This window comes from Ixodes scapularis, unplaced genomic scaffold (assembly GCF_016920785.2).
Source record: "Ixodes scapularis isolate PalLabHiFi unplaced genomic scaffold, ASM1692078v2 PGA_scaffold3__209_contigs__length_174095766, whole genome shotgun sequence".
NCBI classification, from domain to species: Eukaryota; Metazoa; Arthropoda; class Arachnida; order Ixodida; family Ixodidae; genus Ixodes; species Ixodes scapularis.
In genome coordinates, this window is record NW_024609868.1 from 57,985,483 (window position 1) to 58,011,977 (window position 26,495).

The 26,495-nt window shown below is 45.4% G+C and overlaps 1 protein-coding gene across 2 annotated transcripts in view; it reads left to right on the forward strand.

The window, feature by feature from the left end:
- LOC120843711 (long-chain-fatty-acid--CoA ligase 5) overlaps positions 1–26,495 on the forward strand; it is a 183,136-nt gene that overhangs the window by 137,399 nt on the left and 19,242 nt on the right. For both annotated transcript variants that reach the window (XM_042292462.1, XM_042292463.1), the window contains 6 exons: positions 1,759–1,909; positions 2,901–2,973; positions 9,437–9,525; positions 11,485–11,601; positions 18,073–18,216; positions 26,000–26,101. In XM_042292462.1, the coding sequence (XP_042148396.1) occupies positions 1,759–1,909; positions 2,901–2,973; positions 9,437–9,525; positions 11,485–11,601; positions 18,073–18,216; positions 26,000–26,101 (676 nt within the window). The remainder of the gene's footprint in view (positions 1–1,758; positions 1,910–2,900; positions 2,974–9,436; positions 9,526–11,484; positions 11,602–18,072; positions 18,217–25,999; positions 26,102–26,495) is intronic.

Genomic DNA, 26,495 nt, shown 5'->3' on the forward strand with positions numbered 1-26,495 from the left:
CGAAAGTTCGACATTTATCGAATTTTTTGGTCAGTCAAGTTCGAAAGTTCGACAAGCATCGAACCTTGCAGCGCAATAAGTTCGAAAGTTCGAAAAAGATCGAATTTTTTAGCGTAATAAGTTCGACGGTTCGAAAAGCGTCGAACTTCTTAGCTTAACAAGTTCGAAAATTCGACCTCCGTCGAATTTTACGATATAGACAATTCGAAAAATCGAAATCTTTCGAACCTTTCGAACCGCTTGATTCGATCATCGAAACTTCGATTCGAAAAAAGTTCGCGGCATCCCTACCCAAGTGCATTCACGGGGAAGGGGGAGACGAGAGAGGATGAGGATAGACCGAACGACTCGTCGACTGCACAGTGGCACCGTCATCCAATGCGACGTATGCCGCTACGGTTGCGGCGCTATCGTGTTAATACAAGAAGAATTGTTGTGTGCTGCTCTTATGTGTCGCACGAGACAGAACACCGCGATAGGCTTTACGCGAAGTGCCACTAGCTTTACTAACCCGAGGCATAAGACAAGTGTAATCCCGCTCGAGGAGGGTCGGAGAAGTGACAGAGTCCTGGGCTTGCGAAGGGGTGTTTGCTCATGTCCTCAACCCCGTACAATCGCGTGCGCGACACTTTAATGCAACGCAGCGACAAAAAGTCTTGCCCAACCTCGTCGAGCCTTGGTCTTGCCGCACGAAAGGCTGGATAGATTTGCAGGACAGAGTGCGGTGTGCTAGAATGAGTCTTGACAAAAGCTTTTTGACCTGCCGGAGTACCGGAGCCAGCACCGCGGTCGGCTGGAAACGGCATCTGCAGCTTTTCTTCATGCGTGGAACTCGAAACTGTACGACAAAAGGACGGAACAAACGTAACGAAGTAATGCGCCATCTTTGCTTTGCTTGTCAGAAAAAAAGAAAAAAAAAAAAAAAAAAAAGAAAAAAGAAAGAAAGAAGGTAGGCTGTTATTTGACAGAACACTTTTCGAGTCAAACACTGCCAAACATTTATGAAAAGCTTGACCAAAACAGCCGAACGCCTTTTCACTTCCAGATTATTTTACTTCAAACACGTTTAATCTAACCAAAGACTTTTTTTTTTTTTCGTGTTCGTGTTGTTGCACGGTTTTTGGTTCAACGCGCGAGGGAAGCTGCAAGAACTTCTCCCGGCTGACAGGCTGCGGGTTCTGGTGCTCCTCCGGTTGTGTGTACAGAAGCTTCTGTCAGAACTAGCCTAGCACGCCACTATCTCTCGTGCATGTGCACTACAGCCTGTCATCCAGCAAGACCTTTTTGCAGCTTTGAGGTACTGATGTGTTGTGCACGAACCAACGAGGTCATTGGAAAACACTGCCTTTTCAGAAGCTCAGGACTCCCTCAAAATATCCTTACAATAAAAAAAAAAAAGAAAACATTGTACAGTTTGCCACAAGCTTTGTAGAACACCGCAGAAGCACGCTGTGTATGCCAACTTTATCCATTGGGTCCAAGATAGATAATTTTATTTATAGAGCACACCATTTCGGCCAAAAAGTTAATTGATGTTCAGCATACTTCCAACCCGTGATGTGCTATTTCTCGTGTCATAACTTTCGATACTCGGTACTATGCAACAGCACCCCGACCTCGCACCCCGACCTCGCACCCCATGGTCACCTTTTCGAGCCGACTTGCTCGGCCTTTGTTTTATTGGAACTTTAACTTGCCCGTTTTCATTATGTGACTTTGGCAGCTGTTCTCAAGTGCCATCACATGGTCTATCTGCAGTTGCATCGTGAGGCAAAACAGCATATGGGATTCGCTTGTCTTCAAGTCAGTTCACGAAAGCATGGGAGGACGTCTTCGTCTGATGGTGGTTGGGTCGGCGCCCCTGGCTCCCAACGTCATCACCTTCGTCAGGTGTGCCTTGGGTGCCGTGGTAAGTTTTTTTTTTGTTTTTTGGGGCTCTTAATAAATGCAAATATAGGTTCTACATGAATCTCTCTTCAGGGTTGTCAGTGTTACGGTTTACTGACTTTGCGGCATTGGAAATCGGTGAATGGAAGTTCGGTATTTCTCGCGAGGTTTTATAAATATAGGCTCAGACATTTTGCTCTTACTTATGAGTTGGCATTTTTTAAATACAATTATAGATCAACAGAAAGCTCAGTCTAGAAATAAAAATAGTCATGAACCTATACCTGAACAAATACATAATAATTCTTCATAGCTGGGAACATTAATGTGAAATAAATTACTGTACGAGTCAATTCATGTCTCATCTTTTAGCCCACAAAAGCATTGTTAATTGCTGCGTTTCCCCAGATTATACATTTCTTTGCTTTAGTCCCTGTAAAACATACTATTAACATGCTACTGGGACAGGGCTTAATTTTACAGCTTCTGAAAATAGTTTGGCTCCACTGGATTTTTAGAAAACACATTCATGGTTCTTGTCTTAACACTGGGTTTTACGATTTTACACAGTTGATGCTTGCCACATTCTCTTTTATTGCTCTCTATTCCTCATTGCTCTGTTTTTTCTAAAATGAAAAACTTGAAGGCTTGGTTTTTGCTCGGTGCTCAGCCACACTCTATCTAAAATTGCAAGGAGAAGAAATGAGAAAAACAAGTGTATTCTTTGTCTTTATTAAATCATGGGCAAAGTCAAACACGCTACAAAACTATAAAACACACTATAGTGCTCAGAACCTGTGTTTGTGTTGAGCTGTGTGATATATCCTGTGCTTTAATAAAGAAGTCAGTACTTTTATGTAGTGCACATTTTTCTTACCCCTTGTGCTGTTCTGGATCTGATTTAAATTTACTAGTGAGCCCCAGTCTGCACAAGGTTGCCTTTTAGGGTCATTCTACTGAATTGAATTTTGATGGTGTTACGAAGCTTGACTTTCTTTTTGTGTATCACACAGATCGTGGAGGGCTATGGACAGACTGAATGCACTGCTCCATGCACTTTGACGTTCCCTGGTGACTACAATGCTGGTATGAGCCAGCATCACTCTGCATAGATAGTTGTGTGATTCAACACACTGTTATTGAACTTTCTTTTAACAGATGTTAATTCATTCGCTTGTTTCACAAGCAGTTTGATGCCTTTTAGCGGTGCACTTGTTAAGTAGTCCTTAATGAAAAATAAAAAAAGGGAGAAAAGAAGAAACCAGGATTGAAAAGTAAAATTAAATATAATGCACCTTCAAAATCTACTAATTATCAAAAAATACAAAATCAATTGCGCGTAGAATCTTGTTCAAAATGGTTATATGTTTATTGAAAATCTGTTGTGTGTTCTGCGTTATACAAAGCAGCAGGATGGAATAATGAACAGAACCTTGTGCTAGGCCCACGAGGAACACAAAGTAAATGTGACTTCTTGGGGTGAATCATATTCATTTTTCACGTCATACAGGAGCATCAAATCATGCATCATTCTCCTCCTACGCAATATATCGAGGTAATTTCATGTGTCTACAGGTGCTTTCATAACTGTAATAATCATAATTTAGTTGAAAGTGAGTTATATAATACACAAATAAATCTTCTTTGGACACACCCTGACACTTGAATTAGTTACTCCAATACAGGTTCAAACAGAGACATGCATTCAACATGGCAATGCACAAGTGAACAGAATGAATGCAAACAACAAAGTTGATTCGCAAAACTGCATGTTATCTTAGTCCTATCATCCAGAGCTCTAAAGCAGGAGTCTCAAACTCTCCTCAGTTAGCGGGCCGCAGTGACAAAATTTAGTCCCGCAAGGGCCTGGTCACTAAAGTAGGTTGGAGCAGTGTGGAGGGGAGGGGGGGTTAACAGAATGCCAGCTAACATTGCCATTTGAAAGAAGGCCCTTCCAATATCTCATATATCGGTTTTTGTCTATGCATGCTCCTGACAAAAGTAGCACACTGCGCATTGTCTTTAACGTCAGTGCTTTCATCGACTGCAGTTGAGAAGGCTTCAAACTCGTGACATTGGTTGATCAATCCTTTTAATGTTTTCGATCATCTCGTTAATTCTCTCGGCAACTGTGTTTGGAGAAAGACTGCATTGGCAAGTGTCTACTCGAAGTTGGTGATGCTACCTGCCCCAGCATGAAAAAGACCTTTAAGGAAATTTCCTTAAAGGTCTTTTTCATGCTGGGGCAGGGAGCATCAGCAACTTCGAGTAGACACTTTTTGATGAACAGGCTTTCAGTGAATGGCTTGGATGATTTGGTGATAAGCTCTGAAATAACGAAGCTTGCTCTTACCGTCTCATTGCTTGTTTTGACTGCCTTTTTGAAGAGGTCTTGCTGCTTTACCAATGCAGCCTTCAGTTGAGTCATGGTGTGCTCGCGGACCTTGCCAGTAAGAGCATCATACTTCTCGTGATGGCAAGACACGAAGTAGTGTCGAACATTGTAATCCTTCGGCACAACCGCAGTCTGGTTGCAAGTTAAGCACAGCACCCTGTCCCTTAATCTTGTGAAAAAATAAGACAGTTCCCATCGCCCTGAAAGCACCTCTTCTCGTCTTCCACTTTGCGTTTTGCAGATGGCTTGGAGAACGACATTGCGGCTCGCTAGAGTTCCAGGACAGACAGCTTCGTTCTCTGTGCCCTAGTTGGCGTCGTAAAACTGGAGGACATTGAAACTTACCATGACAATCAGTCCCTCGGATGTAGAGCGCGACCCCACTTGCCAACCAAAATACGATTCAGACCCTAAAAACTTGAGTCTGCTTCAGCATTTGGGCAATTGTTCAGCTTAACTAGGTAAGGTGAAAGGCTAGAGTCGGAGTGGTCTTGTTTACATCACGTCACATATCTCTAACTTAGACACTGTAATCGCCTGCTTTTCATAAGCCGTGTGCATCCTTGAGCGGATAATGCCCAGCTAACTTGTCGCTGTTCACTAGACAGTGGAAAAAACGAGAGGACGAAAAGCTGGGCATGTGTGGAAGTTGGAACCACATTTATTGACAAAGAATGGCAGTCAGGACAGAAGAAAAGGAGGGAGTTTCTGGCGCCTTTCCCATACTCCGAACAAATACCTCGAAAGCTCCAAAGTAAGCGAGAACATCTCCTCGAGAGTGGCCTTCCGACTGACTTAATGCTGACAACTACTGTTCGAAGGTCAAATGGGTGCGATTGCAGATTCAAAGGTGTGGGGTTCTGCAGACAAAGAACGGATGATCCTCCTCTACTCCCCAAAGTAGGCGCTTAATTTGGAGTCTCAGTTTAATGCACTCATGCAGGGATGGAGGTGCTAACAATGAGGAAATGGATGAGCCTTGGCGAGGTCAAGAGAGACCAGCAGAGCACAGAGTGCGATTACCAAAACCAGGCCTGACCAAAACTCTGCTACTTTATTCTCACTTCCCGGCTTTGATGCCGGGTGCTCTCCTCTTCTCGCCGCCTTCACTCTTCTCTTCCTCCTAAAGCGGGATAGAGGGGAGATCCGGTATTTTGGAGGAGCAGGCAGCGAGGCGCCAGGTGGAGCCCCTTCTCTTGGCGAGCAGCATGGCCTTCGGCAACTTTGGGCCACTATGAAATCACCTCTTGAGCCAAGACATTTGAAGAGAAACATGTCCGTCGGCCTTGCCGGCCTAGTTCCTCTCTTTTGCAGACAGCTTTCCGTTGCGGTATGAAGGCTCATGAACATACTTGTTAAGAAAATTTTCAGCCTTGTCACTCTGGTGAAGAAGGGAGAGCAGCGGAGCTGTAGCTTCTGTTCTCGGCGGTAGCTTTCCAGGCAAGCAATCTGCTCTTCTTTCACAAGGGAATCTGAAGCGCTCCACGCAGTGGTACTTTAGGCGATAGCGGCCTCGTGGCGGTTGCGGAACCATTTGCGCTGCTGCGCACATCGCCGCTCGTTCCATTCTCGATCTTCTTCCTCTGAAGAAATGCTGCCGCCATCTATGAGCGACCGCAGCATTTAGTTGCCAACAGTTACGTGCAAGCTGGGCTGCTAGTGAAAGGTCCGCGGGCCGCATGTTTGAGACCCCTGCTTCAAAGGATGCATAAAATATAGCAGTGACATGATGATTAAAAATTGGAGTATCCATCTAAACTCAAAAATTACAAACCATTTCAACACAAGTAATAAGTGGAGCATCTAATACACAGGGAAAACTTAAAATATAATGATTTTTTTAGAAACTAGCATTGCTTTCGTCTTGCACTCATTTTGAAGAAGGCAACCCTAAGTTTCTTGGATGTCAACGCCTCGGCACATGCACTAAGAATTTCAACTGAGCAACAACAAACATCGTAACACTCCCCGGGAATATTTTATGACAATCATAAAATATTAATGAGCAGTAATTAAACTTAGTAACCCATATAATTTTCATTCTACGGCTTTACACATTTTTTTGGATTGAATCCTATGAGCCACATTCACAAAATTATGAATTTCCGCTTTTCTTGACAAAAGATAGTAATTTTCTTGAAGACCCTAATTTCCATGGGTATAATAGAACGCAAATCAATTAGAATTTCTATATTTCCTTGAAAACATATTATTCCATGAAATGTCTCAGAAAGTTGGCCACACCATTTGAAGAACACCATGCTGAAATAGGGTGTATGTCATACTGAAGATGCTTGCAGTTTTGATATGGTTAGTAAGGAGCGGTTTTATTTTGCTTGTTGAGACCCCTTTGCTTTAGGGACTCGATGATGGCCAGGTAGGGTGAGATCACCCTTTGAGTATCGTGGTGGCTTAGCTGGGAAAAGACGGAGAGTTTGGGAATGTCGAAATTTTCCTATTTCCAGATGTTCATATCTTCAAACCTCCTTAAAACTGTTCTTCTGGGTTGCCACTAGATCTATTGTGGAGGTACATGGCTACATACAATAATTGGTCAATTTTAACTGTGTGAAGTTTATAGCTTACTCAGGTGTTCTATTGCTGCAGTATACACAGTGGTACATTTCTGTAACCTCAATCAAGCGGTGTTTATAATCTGCTAATTAAATGGAGCTACCGTATTTACACGACTGTAGGTCCACCCATACTTCAATTCTTGCAAACTGGAAGCATTCCATTGCCAACAAAAACGAAACATTCGCGATATCAAAAACTCCTTGACTTGTTACAAGTTCAGCTGTTTTTACCTGTAGCATTGCGCCACTCTGTGCGCTCTTTTTACAAATTCTATATTACTTGTAACCTGCGCGAACGAGTACCACCAGCCGTGATTTGCATATCAGCCTGAATGCACGGCGGTGAGTCTTAGGGTGGCAGCACTTGATGTGGGTAAGAGCCACGCCGAAACGGTTGCTGGAACAGGCTTGGTCCCCGCCACTTCTTTTCACACGATGCAGGGTCGCATGTTGCTTGATTGAGCATCGAGAACGTGCGACGGCATTGGAGGACCAACTATGTTTCACTGTATGACACATGTGATCCGGACAGTTTAGCTTTTCGGTAGAGGTGTGGGAATATCAAAATCTTTCAAAACGAATCGAGTTGAATAATAAACATTATGAACTGAATCTAATCAGTATTTTCGAATAGGAATAATAGTTTCAAATAAACCCATTTGTGAAAAAAAAAAAAACAATATATATATTTTCTATTTGATGTGAATTAAACAAGAAATCTCGATCAAAACACAACTGGAATTTTTTTTTTTTCAACAAACATTTATGAAAAGTTTATTTCAGTTGCAGTAAGAAAAATGTCACACATGTGACTGATACAAAACAGATGAAGTAAAAGATCAGTCAGTAAAATACCATTCAAGGAGTGAAGTTACCGAACATAAATCAGAGTACACAGGTGGAGATGGGTTGGCAAGCCGCAACGCAGTCGGTGATCGCGTCGCGGGTGAACGCTACCACGTGAACAAAAACCGAATTGCACAAGAAGTGGCAAATCGGCAGGCTACAGCAGGGCTGGAGATCGTGCGATCGCACTGCGCAGCCGCACTGACTTTGCGCCTTCTCTTTCCGTGTGCAATAGTTCTGTTGATAAAGGGCGCCCAAAGAAACAATATATTAAAATATGTTTTTCTTTTTTGGTGGAGGAAACCAGTCTCACTTTTATCAGTGAAAACGGATAAAAATAAATAGCAAAAGGAATACTGGCAAACTAATGAACCGGAACATCAAGTGGAAAATAATACGAGCCCATTATCGCCGATAGCCGAGGTCAGCCATAAATCCATATCCGAATCCATAGCACTTTGGCTACTGTAGTGACTGTAGGAAGGACTGTAGTGAGTGTGGTCGATCATGTTTGTGTTCACGACGATGCACATGCGGTTGCAAATTGTAGTCCTTCATCAAATCTATCGCAGCGTTTTGCGCCACGACCACTTCACCAACTCCACAATCCAGACATCATGGCAAGCAAAGGACAGATCGTGCTACCGCGTGCAAATAACTTTCCAGTGCTTCATACAAAGAAAAAAGGCACTTAGGTTGGCTTTTTGGGTTTGCCAAGCTTGAAACCATACTGCGCAGTCCAAAAACAAAACGGGGAACTTGACCGTGACACTATTCAGCAAGTTCTGCGTTATTCATAGTTTTCAAAGTATTTGAAGAACTCGAATGCTTCGAACAGTGAAAGTGTAAAGCGAATCGAATCAAAATGCAAGCATTATTCGCGAAGTATTCACTGTTTTGAATATTCGCACACCCCTACATTTTGGTGCTCGTTTACGGCCATTCTTCGTCCAAAAGCGACCGAGAGCTGCTCTGTTGGACGCAAGTTCGACCTGTTAGATTGGGTGGTGCGCCAGTTGCCTCTACAATGTCACAGGATCTTAATTGTGACGGCAAACGAAGAGGCTTCCGCGAGCCAAGGTCTGGATAGGTCTATGCTTTCCAGAGTAAGAGGTCAGGCCTGCAATGGTACGCTGCAGAAGTGCGCGATCAGTCCCTACCTGTGGTGTGCGATGCAGTCGCCGAACAAGTGCGGAAGGTGCGGTTGATGCAATCATTTGCAAAGTGTGAAATTTTGTTGCATGACGCCACTGATGTGCTTCAGGAACGTAGTAGGGATGACGATGGGAACTTTATTTTGATGACATGCAATGTCGACTTCCAATCGAGTTGACTTACAATCATGTAAATACGGTGGCTTTTTTTTAAAATTCAATGTAGTGTTTTGTGCTATATGAAGAGTGTACCGTGTGCTTTCATAGGCGGTTCCTGGAAACCCAGGAATTCCCCTGGCTGTTCTTAGTGGTTCCTTATACAGCCAAATTCTCCCGCCAGTCTTACAATTCCTACCGACGAGAGCTTTTTGAGTTTGGCACTCATTTGTTTCTCTTTACCGAGAAGAGGGAAGAGGAAAGGCAGCTCGGCTAAGGGTTTCCCTAGTCACAAATAGTCTGGAATTCCTCCTTCATATGCTGGGAATGGGACGAGATGCTAGTCAACTAAAAATAGTGTGAGTTATATTTCCACTGTGAGAGCTTAAAGCGTCACTGTTGCGTTCTCACTGGGATTGCAGGGCACGTGGGCCCTCCGATTGCTGCCTGCAGTGTGAAGCTCGTTGATGTGCCTGACATGGAGTACTATGCTAACAACAACGAGGGAGAGGTGAGGTTTTCTGTTTAATTTGGGCCCATATATGACATTTATTTGTTTTGCTTTTCACTGCTGTTATGTGCCTTGTGTGTAAAGCCAAACATCTAGATTTTACCTACAGAACTGGAGCAGAGATTGTGCAAAGGGTCGCAGTACAAATGTGCCTATAGTAGTGATGCTGATTACTCGACTTGACCGTAACCGAAGCATGTGTGATGTTACTAAAGCTATTGAGTTCTGGTTTGAAAATGACTACCTCTGATGGTGTTATCATCAAATATTGAGCTTGTGCCCATCTCACAAAAATTGCCCACTGGATGGTTTTGAAATGCTTGAAAACTAAGCAACAGACATATAAAGTGCCCACCCCAGGCTTCTGAAAAACCAAGTTAAAAGAGCTGCTCTTCCTCATCAGCTGCTTCTCAAAGCACCCTCGTGAAAAACGGTGAAACCCACCTTACTTTGTGCCCCTCTTGAATTTTTGCTTTTAAACCTAATGAGCGCCCATCTCCCGTTCATTCCATATTTTGAGTGGGCACTGTCTCAATGTACACGTTAAGGGTGGATAAGCTTTTAATCCATTCAAAACTTCATTGAAATATTAATATTAACACTAGGAAACTAGGTATACTCGTTGTTACACCAAGAAAAAGGAAGTTTTGTGCATTATTCGTGTGCTGCGCAAAGTAGTTATTACAAGATTTGGTTGTCGAAGGAGTAAGCAATGCTTATGACATTTGAAACTTCTATGTCTCGATAAAATAACATGAAGATTATCTACTATGGATCTACACATATCTTGATTCAGTACATAAAGGGGTGCAATTAGTAACCTTCCACGAGGAGTCTGGCTTTTTCTTACTATTAAAATCTTGAGGTGAATACGAGTATAATTGTAATAGTAGTTCTTTACTTTGTTTTCAGTCTTGTTTTTATGTGACCCAGATGAGTATACCAGTTTATTTTTGTAATAGATTTTTTGTGCTGTGCAAACCTGGCTCAATGCCACTACATGGTCACACATTTTTGGTGTCTTTGGCAATATAAGAAGGGTCACTGCCCCCAGCATCCTGTCACTTTTACTGTAATAAGAGAAGCAAGGAGCTATGTCCTTTTAAATTGCACATTGTTTTAATAAGAAAACATCTTGGGTTGTGATGTGGGAGTAACTCAACAAAACCGATAAATGAAAATGTGTGCCGAAAGGGCTACGCTAGTTCCTGTAAACATAAGTAGCGGTACTGCGGCATGGTGTGTGTGTGCCTGTTCCCAGCCAAGTAAGCCTGAGCATTTCGCATTTTCGGCGCATGCCCGTAACTCTGTCATTTCTGGGACAATTTAAAAAAATTCAAACTCGATTTGTTTTGTCGAATTGCTCCTGGTGAAACAGAAACGTTTAAAAATAGTTGAAAATTTGTTTTTGCCCTTCGAAATTCTCACATTGCCGGAACATGCAGAAGGCTCCCCTGGAGCATTTGGCTGTGTTGACATAAATGTGAAGCTGCTTCGAGACGCCTGAAGCAGCGAACGTTTTATTCCGAAATGTCCAAACAGATCATAAGTTCTAGACGTTTTCAGATACTATCTGCCTGGAGTGTGCAAGTTGTAGCTAATCATGCTTTTTTTTTTTTTTTTTTCTATCATAAAATTAAAATATGCCTACAGAAAAATTCCAAACTACAGTCTGGAATTAGATTGTCGAAATGGGAAAGTCAATATATAGACAACACGTTTTTTAAAGATGTGAACATTTCCAAACGACACTTAGGTTTCATATTCCTTTATTTTTGCTTACATCCCTTTGCTAAACATTGTCGGCATGCGAACTTTCCATACGGCTGTTTGGCACTTAACTGAGAATACATACGATGTAAGTGGAAAAAAAGGGAAGGGCAAGATCTAACCTGGCTGCTCCCTGTTGTGGCATACTTTTTGAACCTCATGTCCTGCTAAAGCCAGCTGCACTTTCAGATCTGCGTGAAGGGGCCAACGGTGTTCCAGGGCTACCTCAAGGACAACAAGAAGACTTCAGAGGTTCTGGACAAGGACGGCTGGCTCCACACGGGCGACATCGGCAAGTGGCTTGACGTGAGCATTCCTTTCATGGCCCTCCCTTGGGAGAAAGGTTGAAAAACTCGTGATTTTAGCAGTGCAGGTTTCTGCTCCAAAAGCTGTGTATGTTTTTGCTTATCTCTTAAGACAGTTCAGGGGATCGAATTTGACAAAGATATGTTCTGCAAGAGAGGGTGTGCACACAAAGTGAAACTCGTAAACGAGCGCCCATGTCCGAGTGCATGCAGGTGAACAAAAGGGCTTGTTAGGCCTGTTTGAATTTTGTTGCGCTAAAAATTTAGGAGGTGGACATTGCTCAAGATTTAAGTATGGAACAAATATTTGCTTTTTCCTCTTGTATTGCATCAATCAAAACATTACTTCTGTAACCTTGGTCTGATTATGCCATCTTGAAAACCACCTTTCTGACAAATTGAGTAATTGATGCAGGGTGTCAATTCTCCACTTTTGGAAGATGTATCTACTGTATTTACTCGCATAATGAATGCACTCGCATAATGAATGCACCCGCCACAATAGGTACCAATATTTGGACTTTTTTTTTTTTCTTCTCGTAATGAACACACTTTTCCTCTCGTAATGAACACACCTCCAATTTTTGACTCTGCGAGTTTCGAATTGCATCCACTTAGCTAGCCACCAAGCCCACCAAGCCAATTTTCTTTTGCCGCCAAGCAGTTAGGCCCTAACCGAGCCAACCCAAGCCAAGCTGCTCTCATAATGGTTGCAAGTGCGTAGTTGCAGAAGTGATCGACCGTGAAACCGATCCGCACGCACACTTGACGAAGCTTGGGTTGAGGAATTACCCAGCCCCGGGCATTCTTCGCCTATTGGATGCCTTGATGCCATCAAACACGCCGTCGTCTGTGGTCCGCTTTTGGACAGTGAGATCATGAAAGGGGTTAGGCCTAAGAACGGTCGCGTCACTCTCCGTGCCAAGTGAGCTTCGTAGGGCGCTTTTCCTTCGGCAAAAGGCACGCCGAAAGTGCCCTAAAAAGGTTCGCAATTTATAAAGCATGGCTACTGTGGCGTGCCTCCACCAGCTGTGGGTGTGCCTCTGTAGAGGCTTGCAGCGACAGCATCGTCTTCCCTGCAACACGCTCCCTCGAGCCGCGGAGGAGGCTGGCACGCACCGGGGATACCCGACACCAGCTCGGGGGCCCGGTTGCGGGCCAGTCGGCCAGACCTTTGTGGTGGTAGACTAAACAACTCAAGTCGCCCCCGCGGCAAGAGAGGAGAGAGGAGAGGAGGGCAGACGCCTTGCGAGCAGCGCCCGGTTAGGACGCAGGAACATTCCTCGTAGTTTTAATGTCGTCGTTCTTGTGTAATCTCTCAGAAAAATAAAACAAGTTCAGTAGAACATTATTTGAATCTACATTGGTGACCCGGACTAACGAAAAACCCTACCTCAAGCGCTGCGATGAATCTACGCGCCCCCTGCGGAAGGCGTCTCCGTCGTCGCCCTCAAGCTCCCACCGTACTGGCCTGCGGATCCCGAGCTGTGGTTTTTACAAGTGGAAGCGCAGTTCGCGACTCGGAAGATCACCACTGATCGCACTAAGTATCATCACATCGTGGCCAGCCTTCCACCAGACATCGCCAGCGAGGTACGCGACCTGCTCCTCCAGCAACCAGCCACGGATGCCTACGCCACCCTCAAGCGGCAGCTGATCCGCCGCACAACAGCTTCTGAGGAAAGACGGTTACAACAACTCCTGACCACCGAGGAACTTGGTGACCGCCGACCTACCCAGTTCTTGCGCCGCATGCAGCAGCTGATGGGTGAGAAGGCATCTACAATCGACGCTTCGTTCCTGCGGAACCTGTTCGTCCAGCGTCTGCCCCACAATGTGCGCATGATCTTGGCGTCCCTTGGAGACTTCGGTATTGAACACCTGGCAGAGCTCGCCGACAAGCTGATGGAGATTTCGACTCCGGTTGTATCGGCCGTCCGAGCTCCTACGGACGAGATGCAACAGCTCCGCGCGGAGATCTCCCGCTTGACGACCGCCGTCGCGACCCTGCAGCAACATCGCGGACGTAGCCAGTCGCGGTCCCAACGACGCCGTCCATCTTCTTCACCAGCACAAACGGACATCTGTTGGTACCACTGCCGCTTCGGCGATAATGCCACTAAGTGCACCACACCCTGCCACTACACGGGAAATGGAACGGCGGAGCACTAGAGGCGGCAAGTGCCTCGGCCACTCCGGACAGCCGCCAACGCCTCTTTTACGTCCCCGACCGCGACACCGGGCTCCGCTTCCTCGTGGATACCGGTGCCGAGGTCAGCATACTACCGGCAACACCTAAAGACAAGCGGATGTCCAGCACCTCGCAGCTCCAAGCTGTGAACGGGACGCCAATTCCCACCTACGGTGAGCGTTCGCTAACCTTGAATCTCGGTCTCCGACGGACCTTCCGCTGGGTGTTCGTCGTCGCGGACGTGCAACATGCCATCATTGGTGCGGACTTCCTCCGACACTTCGGACTTTTGGTGGACATAGGACGAAGGCGTCTCCTCGACACGATAACTAACCTCTCCGTGTCGGGCGTATCATCCGCAGTGCCTTCTCCAGCTCCGGCGCATGTCATTCCTAACGCCCCAACACAATTCACAACCATCTTGTGCGACTTCCTGGAGTTGACGCGCACTGGCTGTGACGAACGCCCTGTGCAGCACAGCGTTTCTCACCATATTAAACCACCGGAGCTCCCGTCCATGCTCGACCGCGTCGTCTCGCCCCTGACAAGCTGCGAATTGCTTAACAGGAATTCCAGCACATGCTTGAATTGGGCATCGTGCGACCGTCGTCGAGCTCATGGGCCTCACCACTGCACATGGTACAAAAGAAAACAGCTGGAGACTGGAGACCATGCGGCGACTACCGCGCATTAAACCGCGTCACCGCTCCCGACTGTTATCCGATCCCCCACATCCAAGACATAACATCCAGCCTCGACGGAGCATGCATCTTTTCAAAGATTGATTTGGTGCGCGCTTATCACCAAATCCCCGTCGCCCCAGACGACGTGCCGAAGACCGCGATCATCACGCCATTCGGACTATATGAATTCGTCCGGATGCCGTTCGGTCTTCGGAACGCTGCCCAAACCTTTCAGAGGTTCATTGACGAAGTACTCCGGGGACTAACCTTCTGCCGTGCCTATGTCGACGACCTTCTCATCGCAAGCTCCTCACCCGCCGAGCACGAACAACACCTCAAAGCTGTGTTCGAGCGTCTCAGGGGCTACGGCATCATCATTAACACCGCCAAGTGTCAGTTCGGTGTAGGTGAGCTGGAGTTCTTGGGACACCACATTGACCACCAAGGCATTCGTCCACTTCCCGCGAAGGTTGAGGTGATCCGGAACTTTCCTCGACCGTCAACACGACGCCAGCTGCGGGAGTTCCTCGGAATCGTCAATTTTTATCGGCGTTTTGTCCCCCACTGCGCAACAACTCTCCAACCGCTGCAAGAATTTCTCAAAAAGAGCCACGGCGAAGCAGCGGCTTTGACCTGGGATGCAACAGCGGAGCGCATGTTCGCCAAAATCAAGGCAGACATCGCCGACGCAACCCTTTTGGTGTACCCCGAGGACAACGCTCCCCTGTGCGTCATGACGGATGCTTCGGAAGTTGCGATTGGAGCGGTCCTTCAGCAATGGCAAAACAACATCTGGAAGCCCATCTCCTTTTTCTCCAAGACACTGTCACCCACCGAGCGCAGATACAGCACCTTCGGACGAGAGCTTCTCGCCGCATATCTGACGCTTCGCCACTTTCGCCATCTCTTGGAGGGAAGAAGCTTCTTCATTCTCACTGACCACAAGCCACTGACCTTCGCAATACGATCGCTGAAGTCGGATAGCCAAACCCACACAACTCGTGAACTTCGCCAAATGTCGTACATCTCGGAGTTCACGACGGACGTGCGACACGTGAGCGGCCGCGACAACCCGGTGGCGGACGCCTTGTCACGCCTCTGCATCGGCGCCATTGAACGCCCAGTGCTGGACTTCGCCGTCCTTGCTGCTGCTCAGAAAAGAGACACCAAGCTCGGCCAACTGCACACAGCTACGCACTCGATGGAACTGCGAGAGGTATAACTGCCCATGCATGACGCAACTCTGTGGTGCGACATGTCGACGGGAACGCCTCGTCCATTTCTTCCCGCACACTTCCGTAAACTGGTGTTCGAGAAACTGCACTCGCTATCGCACCCCGGCATACGGGGAACACAGCATCTCGTTACTTCTCGCTTCGTTTGGCCCGGCATGAATCGCGATGTTCGTCAGTGGGCTCGAGAGTGCATATCCTGTCAGCGAGCTAAGATCCAGCGACATACCATTACGCCCCTCTCCACCTTCGCGACTCCCGATGCAAGGTTCGACCACGTCCACGTTGACATTGTCGGACCGCTACCACCATCACAAGGCCAGCGGTACATCCTCACTTGCATAGATAGATTCACACGCTGGCCGGAAGCTATTCCCATCTCGGACATCACTGCCGAAACCGTCGCTCGCGCTTTTGTGTCAATTTGGATTTCACGTTTCGGAGTACCGTCCATCATCACGACCGATCGCGGACGCCAGTTTGAATCGTCACTCTTCACTCAACTGACGCGCCTGCTTGGATCAAAGCATGCGAAAACAACCGCCTATCATCCGATTGCCGATGGGATCATCGAGCGGTTCCATCGGCAAATGAAGGCAGCCTTGAAAGCACACCAGCGCACCGACTGGACTGACGTTCTGCCCTTCGTCCTTCTTGGTGTCAGGACAGCGCTCAAGGAAGACCTCTCGTGCACAACAGCAGAGTTGGTCTATGGCACCACACTACGATTACCTGGCGAATTTTTCACACCAGCGAGCAACAGAGACTTGTCCGACCCAATAAGCTACGTGACCCGCCTAAAAGAGGTCATGGAAGGACTACGCGCGACCCCACCTCGAACGGCTCGTCGAGACCGTTACGTCTGCACACATCTCGACACCTGCACACACGTGTTCGTTCGACACGACGCGGTGCGAACTCCCCTCCAACAACCGTACGACGGCCCCTACAAGGTCGTAAAACGGGGACCCAAACAATTCACGGTCACAATCAGGGGAAACAACCAAGTAATCGCCACCGACCGCCTGAAGCCCGCTTTTGTAAACACCGCTTCCGACGCCGATTTCCCCCTCCCCATCCTTTCACCAGCTACAAATTCTTCGCCTCGTTCTTCACCGGCTTCTCTACCCGCGCAAGACCAGCGAGCGCTCCCTATCTCGAAAAAGCCGGGAAGAACCACACGCTCCGGACGGCGAGTTCACTACCCGGACAGGCTTCAACTCTCCCTGCGTGAACCATAAACTTCAAGTTCTCCTGCTCGTGTCACCTTTCTGCGTTCTGTGCCACTAGGGGGGGAGTGATGTAGAGGCTTGCAGCGACAGCATCGTCTTCCCCGCAACACGTTCCCTCGAGCCGCGGAGGAGGCTGGCACGCACCGGGGATACCCGACACCAGCTCGGGGGCCCGGTTGCGGGCCAGTCGGCCGGACCTTTGTGGTGGTAGACTAAACAACTCAAGTCGCCCCCGCGGCAAGAGAGGAGAGAGGAGAGGAGGGCAGACGCCTTGCGAGCAGCGCCCGGTTAGGACGCAGGAACATTCCTCGTAGTTTTAATGTCGTCGTTCTTGTGTAATCTCTCAGAAAAATAAAACGAGTTCAGTAGAACATTATTTGAATCTGCACCTCCATTAGTGCGTGCACCTCTATCAGTGGAAATGTGCCACAGTACCTTGTCATGTCATACAGGTACCTAATATATGACATTTGCACAAAGTGTGTAAATGCAAAAATTTTACCCCGCGTAATGAACGCAGCCCCAAATATGTGTCAATTTTTCGGGAAAAAAAGTGTGTTCATTTTGCGAATAAATACGGTACCTTTAGCACTCCATAGGCAATCGAGTTTATTTCGATTCAAGATTTGGGCATTCACTTTTGAGGTTTTAGAGCCAAAAATTGTAGTCTTGTGAAATTACATGACTCTGCCTCCTGCTATCGATATATGAGACCACATGACATGGAAATCGATACCTCAGATCGCAGACGCAACACATTTGCGTTTCACGGTGCGATAAACATGCAAGAACCCACTACAGACTTTTACGGGAACCTATACCGCACACGTAGATCACAGACACGTGAAGTTCAAGTTCCTGGGTGTGTCAAAAACACTTGGGAACCGGCCACTAACTCGCACGTCACAGGAACCGATACTGCAGATGTCCGACAGGAATCGGGGGTGGGTGATGCTTAGAGATTTTTAATAGGATGGGCAATCTCTCTGGGGGGGAGGGCATTCATACAGGATTTTACAACAATTCGTTGGCTGCCAGGTTCCTTTCCGTCCACGATTTTTCTATTTTGCCCCTTGTGCTTTTTATGGTGGCTGTTGAAAGCTTTGTCTAAGTCCTTTATATTTTCCCTTTCAGAATGGTTGCTTGCGGGTGATTGACAGGAAGAAGCACATCTTCAAGCTCTCGCAGGGAGAGTACATTGCTCCAGAGAAGCTGGAGAACATCTTTATACGTTCCCTGTTCGTAGCTCAGATCTTCGTTCACGGCGAGAGTCTAAAAGTGAGCGCTTTGTTCGAAGCATGTTGTGCACAAAGAAAACGTAGCATGATATTGCTTGGTGTGAATTGTTTGCATCCCACATGAAGGAAAGGTGTAAAATAAGGTCTTTTGCACCACACACAGTTTCGCCATCATGCAGAGCAAACTTGCCCTAAACGACACATGCAGATGTTAATACATGCCTTGCACTGATGTCATGTAATCCATTTTGCACCACCATTAAAGAGAGGGAGAGGAAAGTTGCTTTTGTGCGAATTTTGAGCGACGGGTTATTTTTCTGTAATCTAGAGGGACAATAGCAAAGTCTGGGGCAAGTCTGGGACATGCAAAAGAGAATCCCCTTGAGAGGGGAGTTCCTCCTTCCCCTCTTCTCTGGTGGTTGCCAGAAAACTGACGGGATGACGCCTGGTGCAAGGCATGTGTTGAAGTAATACCCTAGGGCCGGTTTGCTCATCTTGCGGTCGCGGATGCGGCCAGGAGGGATTTTTACGTCACGTGACCAGCTCCATGGGGACAAGGAAGTACCTAGCGTCCCTGCCTTATGTGATCCGCATCGCTTCAAGCACAAAAGCCTAATTTCGCTCGCAGAAACTGATTGCAGGGACTTTCATCTGGAATCTAATTGACCGCCCCTTTATACTGTAGGAGCGGCAGGTAAAGTTACTGCCAGGGAGGGTAAATAGGAGCCAAAATAAGGAAGAAACCACAGGAGATAAAAGCGGTAGCAGTATATTTATCTACCTCCGCCGGCGCTGGCGCTTTGCCCCTGCTATGGTCGAGAGGTTTAAGCGCCGGTACTTGTCGTCGCGGCGTGAAAGTTCCGGGTTCAAATCGCGCTAGGGACTTCTTTCTTTTTTTCTTTTTTTTTTTGTATTTTGTGAGCGTCTTACTTTTTAGCTGTGATGCTTTTTAGGAAATCATCCACTTGCACTACCGCGCCTTACACGGTTTTTTCTGTTAGTCCCACCTGTTCAATCAAAACATCGGGAAGAAAAAAAAAAAGATGAACGCAAATTAACGCGCTAATACAATCATTTCATTCCATTTGTTGATCCAAAGTCATTTTAGGAGTTTGCATTAGAGTGAGGGACCTAAAATGACTTTGGATCATAAATGGAATTAATTATAATGAATTCCATTTGTTGTTCCAAAGTCATTTTAAATGTTTGCATTAGAGAGAGGTTTGCGATGTCGACGCCTAATTCATTTTTGCATTCGGTCGTGATTGTCCGCTAATGTAACTAAAATTCAACAAATAATGTGGTAATATTACAAAACGATTGCCACAACAAAATGTAAAGAGTATAAATATACTTTTTATCACATTCCATGCAAGCAAAAGTATGATCGCTTTTATTTCGGTTTTACTACTTTCTCAGACGTTTGACTTGCTGCCTTGCCTGTAGGATTTCACTCAATCAGTGTAGCCACAGTTGCTAGTCTTTTTTTTTTTTCTTTTTGCTTGTTTTTTTTTTTTTTAATTGTCACAATTGCAGTTTTTATTAGTCCTAAATAGGCGTCTCTTGTTATTGAAAGGAATCGTAGCAAGAGCATTGTATATTTAAAAACACATAAAACTAGTTGCTGGGGAAAGGATGCTTGTTTCGGCTCCGTTAGTGTGAAAGCCATAGCGATGCTGTTATCTTGGTTTCCTTTTAATGAACATTATGAAATGATTGTATTAGCGCGTTAACTTGCGTTGATCCTTTTTTTTTTTTCTTCCCGGTGTTTCGATTGAACAGGTGGGACTAACAGTAAAAACCGTGTAAGGCGCAGTAGTGCAAGTGGATGATTTCCTAAAAAGGATCACAGTTAAAAAGTAAGACACGCGCAAAATACAAAAAAAAAAAAGAAAAAAAAAAAAAGTCCCTAGTGCAATTTGAACCCGGAACTTTCACGCCGCGACGACAAGTACCGGCGGTTTAACCTCTCGACCATAGCAGAAGGCGCGAGGAGTCTGCGCCGGCGGAGGTAGATAAATATGCTGCTACCACTTTTATCTCGTGTGGTTTTTTCTTTATTTTGGCTCCTATTTACCCTCCCTGGCCGTAACTTTACCTGCCGCTCCTACAGTATAACGGGACGGTCAATTGGACTCCAGTTGAAAGTCCCTGCAATCAGTTCCTGCGAGCGACATTAGGCTTTTGTGCTTGAAGCGATGCGGATCTCTCCGCCATTAGGCAGGGACGCTAGGTACTTCCTTGTCCCCATGGAGCTGGTCACGTGACGTAAAAATCCCTCTTGGCCGCGGCCGCAGCCGCAAGATGAGCAAACCGGCCCAGGAGATAGCCCTCCTGAAACCTTATAGCAACTTGGGTAAAAAAAAAAAGGGGGGGGTAGGTCAACTTTCAAAGTGTCAGGCCATGCAGGAATATGAAAGCCGGTTTTTTAATGATCTATTCGCTCAACTCGTCAGCTCACGATTCAGATGTAAAATTCTGTTTACAGTCACCAACCGATTTTCAAATGCCAAAATTTCAAACATACTCGATTATTCGGATAACTTTACGAGACTCTTACTCACCTGATAGAGCTAATGTATGACAGCAACTGAAATTCCTGACACCAATCAACTTGTTGTTAGATATTTTGAACTTGGTTTTCTCCATTCATTCACAAAGCCACCACCTTGAATTGAATTGCCATTCCTTCGCTTTTGTCAGGTTGTAGCCTCGAACACCACCATCCCACATTCTATGCAATAAAGAAGCCGAATTGAGGCTATAATCCAATTTTCCAGTTTAGTTATAGCCACCATGGTCACCGTTCGGCAGCTGCCGTTTTTATGCTTTTTGGATACGAGTTCCTTGGGTCGATATGCCTACTAAAAGCAAAGGTATCTTCCTTCGCCGAATGGCATCTTCAATCAGTTCCAAATGGCGCCATCGAAGGCCCTGAAAATGGCGGCAAATATAGCAAGATGACAATGGAGAAAGAGATAACTTCCTCAGTACTGCCGAAGTCACCTAGGCAGTGAAATTTCTAGGAGTGTGCTATATCTTGGTTTTTTTCATGAACAGAAAATCGTGCCTTAAATCGGGGTGTGCTATCTTTCGGGGGTTTCATCCCTCAGGATATTGCAATATGCAAATTCAACATTAATGCAACACTGCTGCAAACATGTGAACTTCCTAAAAACAGTGACCCAGATTGCCAATCAGATCAGTTTATTACTTTGTTCCTTGAAAAGTAAAGCAATGTATAGGGTCAGTGATGGAAGTGATGCGCCAATCGCGCCAAATTGCGCCAAGGACGCAATCCTGCTACATGTAGCACCAAATTGTCATTTTACCGAAGAATTGCGCCATGCCTGCGCCGAGATGAGATGTAGCAATAAACAATAAAAATTGAAGTCTTATCAAAGCGCATGGCGGTACCGCGGTATTTTCTGCGCCGCAACTATTACGCAAACCGAAACTGCGAGGGCGCATTATCATCATCATCATTGAAAGGAACAACGTTAGCAACATCTGAGACCAAAGCCGCAGAGGCTGAGTGAAGAAACGTCCAACTAAGCAGCCTATATAAAAAAAAAAAAAAAAAAAAAAAAAAAAGGCTGAGCTTATGGATGTTTTCAATGTTGGCTCGCCCTGTTCCCGTGCGCTAGCTACCAGCGAAGTCAAAGCTAGCGCGAGCCCAATGCTCTGTGCATTCCTGACTCGCGCGTGGGCTTGTTCATGCAGTGTGGGCACCGTTACGGGCTCCATGCGCGCGTTTGTAGCTTCGGCTGCGCTCGCACCGAAGCTGAAACGAAGTATAGTTGAGTTGCACCAAACTCTGGGTGGATGTAGTGCTGGTAAAGCCTCACCGTCCTTTTCGGAGCACAAAGCACTGCGCGACTCGCGCGACTGCGGTGTCTGCTCCGCGGGTGTCGCTTCTCTGCAGCGCGTCGGTGCATGCAAAGGAGCGCACTCAACGGGTTAACGCGCCGCGATCCGATCGTGACTTCGCCAGCACATCGAAAATGAATCGGAAATTCTGAAGCGAATATCAGATAGCGCAATATTTGAAGCTGCTGCCCGAAAGACAACTCTAATCTGAACTAAAACATTCCAGAACAGTGAGGGTCGTTAGATGCTGCTGCAGATTCCTGAAACGAAGTGCAGGCTGATAAAACTAAATATCCTGTACCATCAGAACTCAGTGTGACATATTTAATTGTATTTTTTTATCTAACGATCAGATAAACTTTGTTTAAAAAAAAAAATGTTTTTTTTTTGTGTTTACTGTGTTGAATTTTATATATCCTGTCAGTAAAAGGCGACAGGCGCTGTGTTCCAATAATAGAGATTGGCTTTATATAGCAATGCAGCATTATTTAATTTTCAAGTAATATGCCAACATATGCCGGACCCTGCTCCAAAAGGGCCACTACCTGCTCCGAAACAACATTTTGCCTGCTACAAGGCCTGCTCCAAAAGGTCAAATGGCACTTCCATCAATGTAGGGTGTCTGAACTCACCAGGCTCAGCCTAAATTGGACCGTAAAAATCGGCACTTGCTCGTAGCAATCTAAACTTTTTGTCAAATAGGAATTTCACAGGTAGTTTTTTTCATAAAAAATTACAAAGCATAGCTCCCTTTCTGTAAAAATAGGGCCAAAAAAACTTACCAGGGTGAATGGCGAATGACGACGCAGACGAGCGAGTTGAGTGGCGGGTCGCGTTAGGTACGATGGCGTTGGGAGCAGGGTAGGAAAGTGTGGCTTGCCAGTGAAAGAAAGCAGCCGACATGCAGACGAAATCCGTCTGCAGCAAAAGTGCCGTCGTTATGCAACCGCATATTTTTTTCACTTCAAGTTTTGGTACATCTCAAAAAGATTGTTAATTTTAGTAGAGCACGACCATTACAAGCAGTCTCAATAAGGAAGTAGCGCCATCTATCAATACATGCACCAAACGCGCCCCGCCACTTGACTCGGTCATCTGCGTCGCTGGCCATCGTTGACCTTGGCAAGTTTTTTGGCCCTATTATTTTACATAAAGGGAGCTATGCTTTGTAATTTTACTTGAAAAAACAACCTATGATGAAAAGTTTAGATTGCTGTGAGCAGGCACCGATTTTTACGGTATTAAATGGTATTCTCTTAAATTTTGTAGTGAATGTTTGTCACTGAGATCATGCCAGTTTAGCTTGGCACTGTTGAAGTAAACACATTTTCTATACTTCCGATTTATTCTTATTTACTACTGCTAGTTTGCATCAGTTGCAGTGCCGTTTGCAGAAGAACCTTTTGACAAACTTTATACGTCTTTTTTGCTTACGACGCTGGCCTCTAAAGATAATAAAGGATCATGAAAATAGTGTAGAGAATAATCTAAAGCCTTAATTTAACAAAGTTACCTGCGTATCATATTTAATCAGCGCTGTCGCAGCTGAATCGGTGAAAACCGTCGCATCTGAACGTCACTCTCCAGTTCCTCTCTTGAGACTTGGGCGAGGTTTTAGAGCATGGTCAGCTTTATTCATTTTACACGTCACCCGTGATGTGGAAAGTATGGGACCTAAAATACATGGTACTGATCTCGTTTGACGAAATTGAAACCAATGAAATAAATTGTCTGTCTTGCAATGTAAATGCGTTTACTGTAGACAAAAAAGACTCATGCACATATATTGCAATAGTCGTTTACAAAAATGAATTAATATTGAAGTTATTAAATGAGGTGCAAAGAAACGTGACTACTGTATTTTTTACGCGTGCGGATTATACAGGAATTTTGCTTTTCGAGATTGTTCATTATGACGAGACGTGACGGATTTTGTGAATGAAAGAGTATGTTAATGCTGATGTATGTATAATACAAGCTTCTTTGTGAGCTAAGAAAAAGTAGAGGTGTGCCATGTATGAGAAGATTTTTGTGTTGACTAAGCACCTGGTGCGGACTATGCATATCGCGCAAACAATGCACAGTGTGTGGACTATGGAAACAAAAACTTCTTATTCGGCCTAAAATGTCCTTTGCGGACTATAGATGGGGTGCAGACTATAGCCTGGAAAATATGGTAGTTCTTAATTTGTTTTGCATGTCACCTTAGCCAGTGCTGTCAAACAAAAAATTCAGATTTGTTGTATGGAGGTTTAGACAGTGTGGAGTTACTCTTCCAAGGTGGTGTCTGGTTTCTCTGCTCTAGGTAAGCAATTTAGCCAGTGCAGTTCAACTGCTACTTCATTAACATGCATTATGTGAACATGCGCCACAGTTGAACCTCTTTATAACGAACACTGATATAGCGCATTATCAGATATAGCAAACTAATCACAAATTTTGGTTGGTCATGCTTCATTTAAATGGGAGCTCTAGTTATTTAACGAAACCAAAACCGTGAGATCTGACGCTCTACTGGTTATGGCAAAGCTAGTCCTGCTTTTCTTGCATCATAAAATAGTACTATGACGGTTATTAAAAAGTAGAAAAAAAAAAAATACAAAAAGTAATTTAAAAACAAAAATTCCGAAAGTTTAGATCGCCCGATGTATAAAATTCCACGTTTTGGGAGGTAGTGCCACTTATGAACCAAGAGGATGACAGCGGGGCATTGCTGCTGGCCTCTAAGCGTGGCATCAAGAACTAGTGCAAGCTAAAGCCAATCGCCAACCACGCCACCCATAGCAGAACTGCAAATGTGACAAAACGGAAAGCTCATTTTTTGGAGACGAAAGTGGAGGTTCTGAGGGTGATGGACAGCAATCGGGAGAAAAAAGACATTGTTGTGGACTTTGAGCTTGCACCAAGCACGATATCTACCATCCTGAGTGCAAGGAAGAAGATCAAAGACTGCTATGTAAACTCTGTCAAGATTAACCGAAAGCATCTTAGACCTTGCCTCTACTTGGACTTTGAAGAGGCTCTGTTCTCATGGTTTAAGGACGTAAGGACGCGAAAGCAATAATGCTGCTCAGTGACAGGTAGGATCTCGAGGTCCGCGATAGTGCGTTTTTAAATCGTAATACTGTGGACGTTCTTGCACGGGCTCGATTGCGGGAGCGTTCGTGTTGATTTTTGTGTGTACTTTTATAGCGAATATTGCATATAACAAACAAATTTCTGCTCACGATTCTAGTTCGTTATAACGAGGTTTGACTGTAGTACGGTGCTCATCCTGATCAAAATGGGCAGGGGCGAGGACTGAACCTGGAAACAATCAATGTGGTTTTCACAGCGTGAGTTACACAAAATATGTTTAAGAGTTGGGATCCCTGAGGAAGGTGTGACCTCATGAGGATGAGGTTGGAATTTTACCTCTGTGCCAATTAGCAGGTAGACGAAAAACTTGCTGACTTTGTCTTTACCATGGTGGTCTTTTCTAACCGTTCTAATACGAACGCTGATTGCAGGATGCCGACGTTTGGTATTTGCGTTCAAACAGGTCATGGCAAGAGACAAGAAATTCAAGACATGGCCACTTTCACACAAAAAGACAGAGTTTACAATAAAATGACATGCTATAACCAAAGAAAGAGAAGCTGAAATGTACACCGCAAACTCCAATGAATGCCGCGGAAACACATTTTATGTATGAAGATTTTATTCGTACGATCAAGTTTATTCGAGGATTTTGGTTCCCGTCCACTAACATATTCGGCCACCAATTTCTCACGCGGCAATTAACCCCACTTACATCAACTCTGCATCCGTGGAAAATAATCCAGTTTTGAATGAGGTTTAGGGGTTGCAACGTCTGCTAATGTTGTGCTTTTAAAATAAAACATTTAGCATAACACTGGAGTAATTTTTGTTTTTGAACCAATTTAAGTTATGGTTTTGTTATCTCCCTACAGTCCTGCCTTGTAGCGGTGGTCATACCCGACCAGGAATATCTGATGCACTGGGCAAGGGAGAACTGCATTTCTGGGACGTACAAGGAACTCTGCAGAAACAATGTGAGTGTAATAACTGCTCCTTGGAGCCTTGACTGCTTGTTGAAGAGTTTAGGAATGGGACACTTGGTGACTGCTTCAAACATTTGCAGTTACAAAATTTTGTTCAACTACTGTAGGCTCGCAATAATTCAGACTCGGACGTTCTATACTTCTTAGCAATTCTAACAAATTAAAAGATTTGGGGGTCCCGTTATGTTTTTAACCTATTTAAAGCCACTTAATTTGAACGGTGTTTTTGTGCAATTCATACATTTTCTTTTTGCAACCTGGTTGAGCGCGCTTCTTTCCGAGCAACGGTGCACTGCGGAGAAGCAACACTCGCAGAGCTCACTTTCGCGAATGTTGCTTTTCCGCAGCGCACCAGTGCTTGGTAAGAAACATGCTCAACGGGACT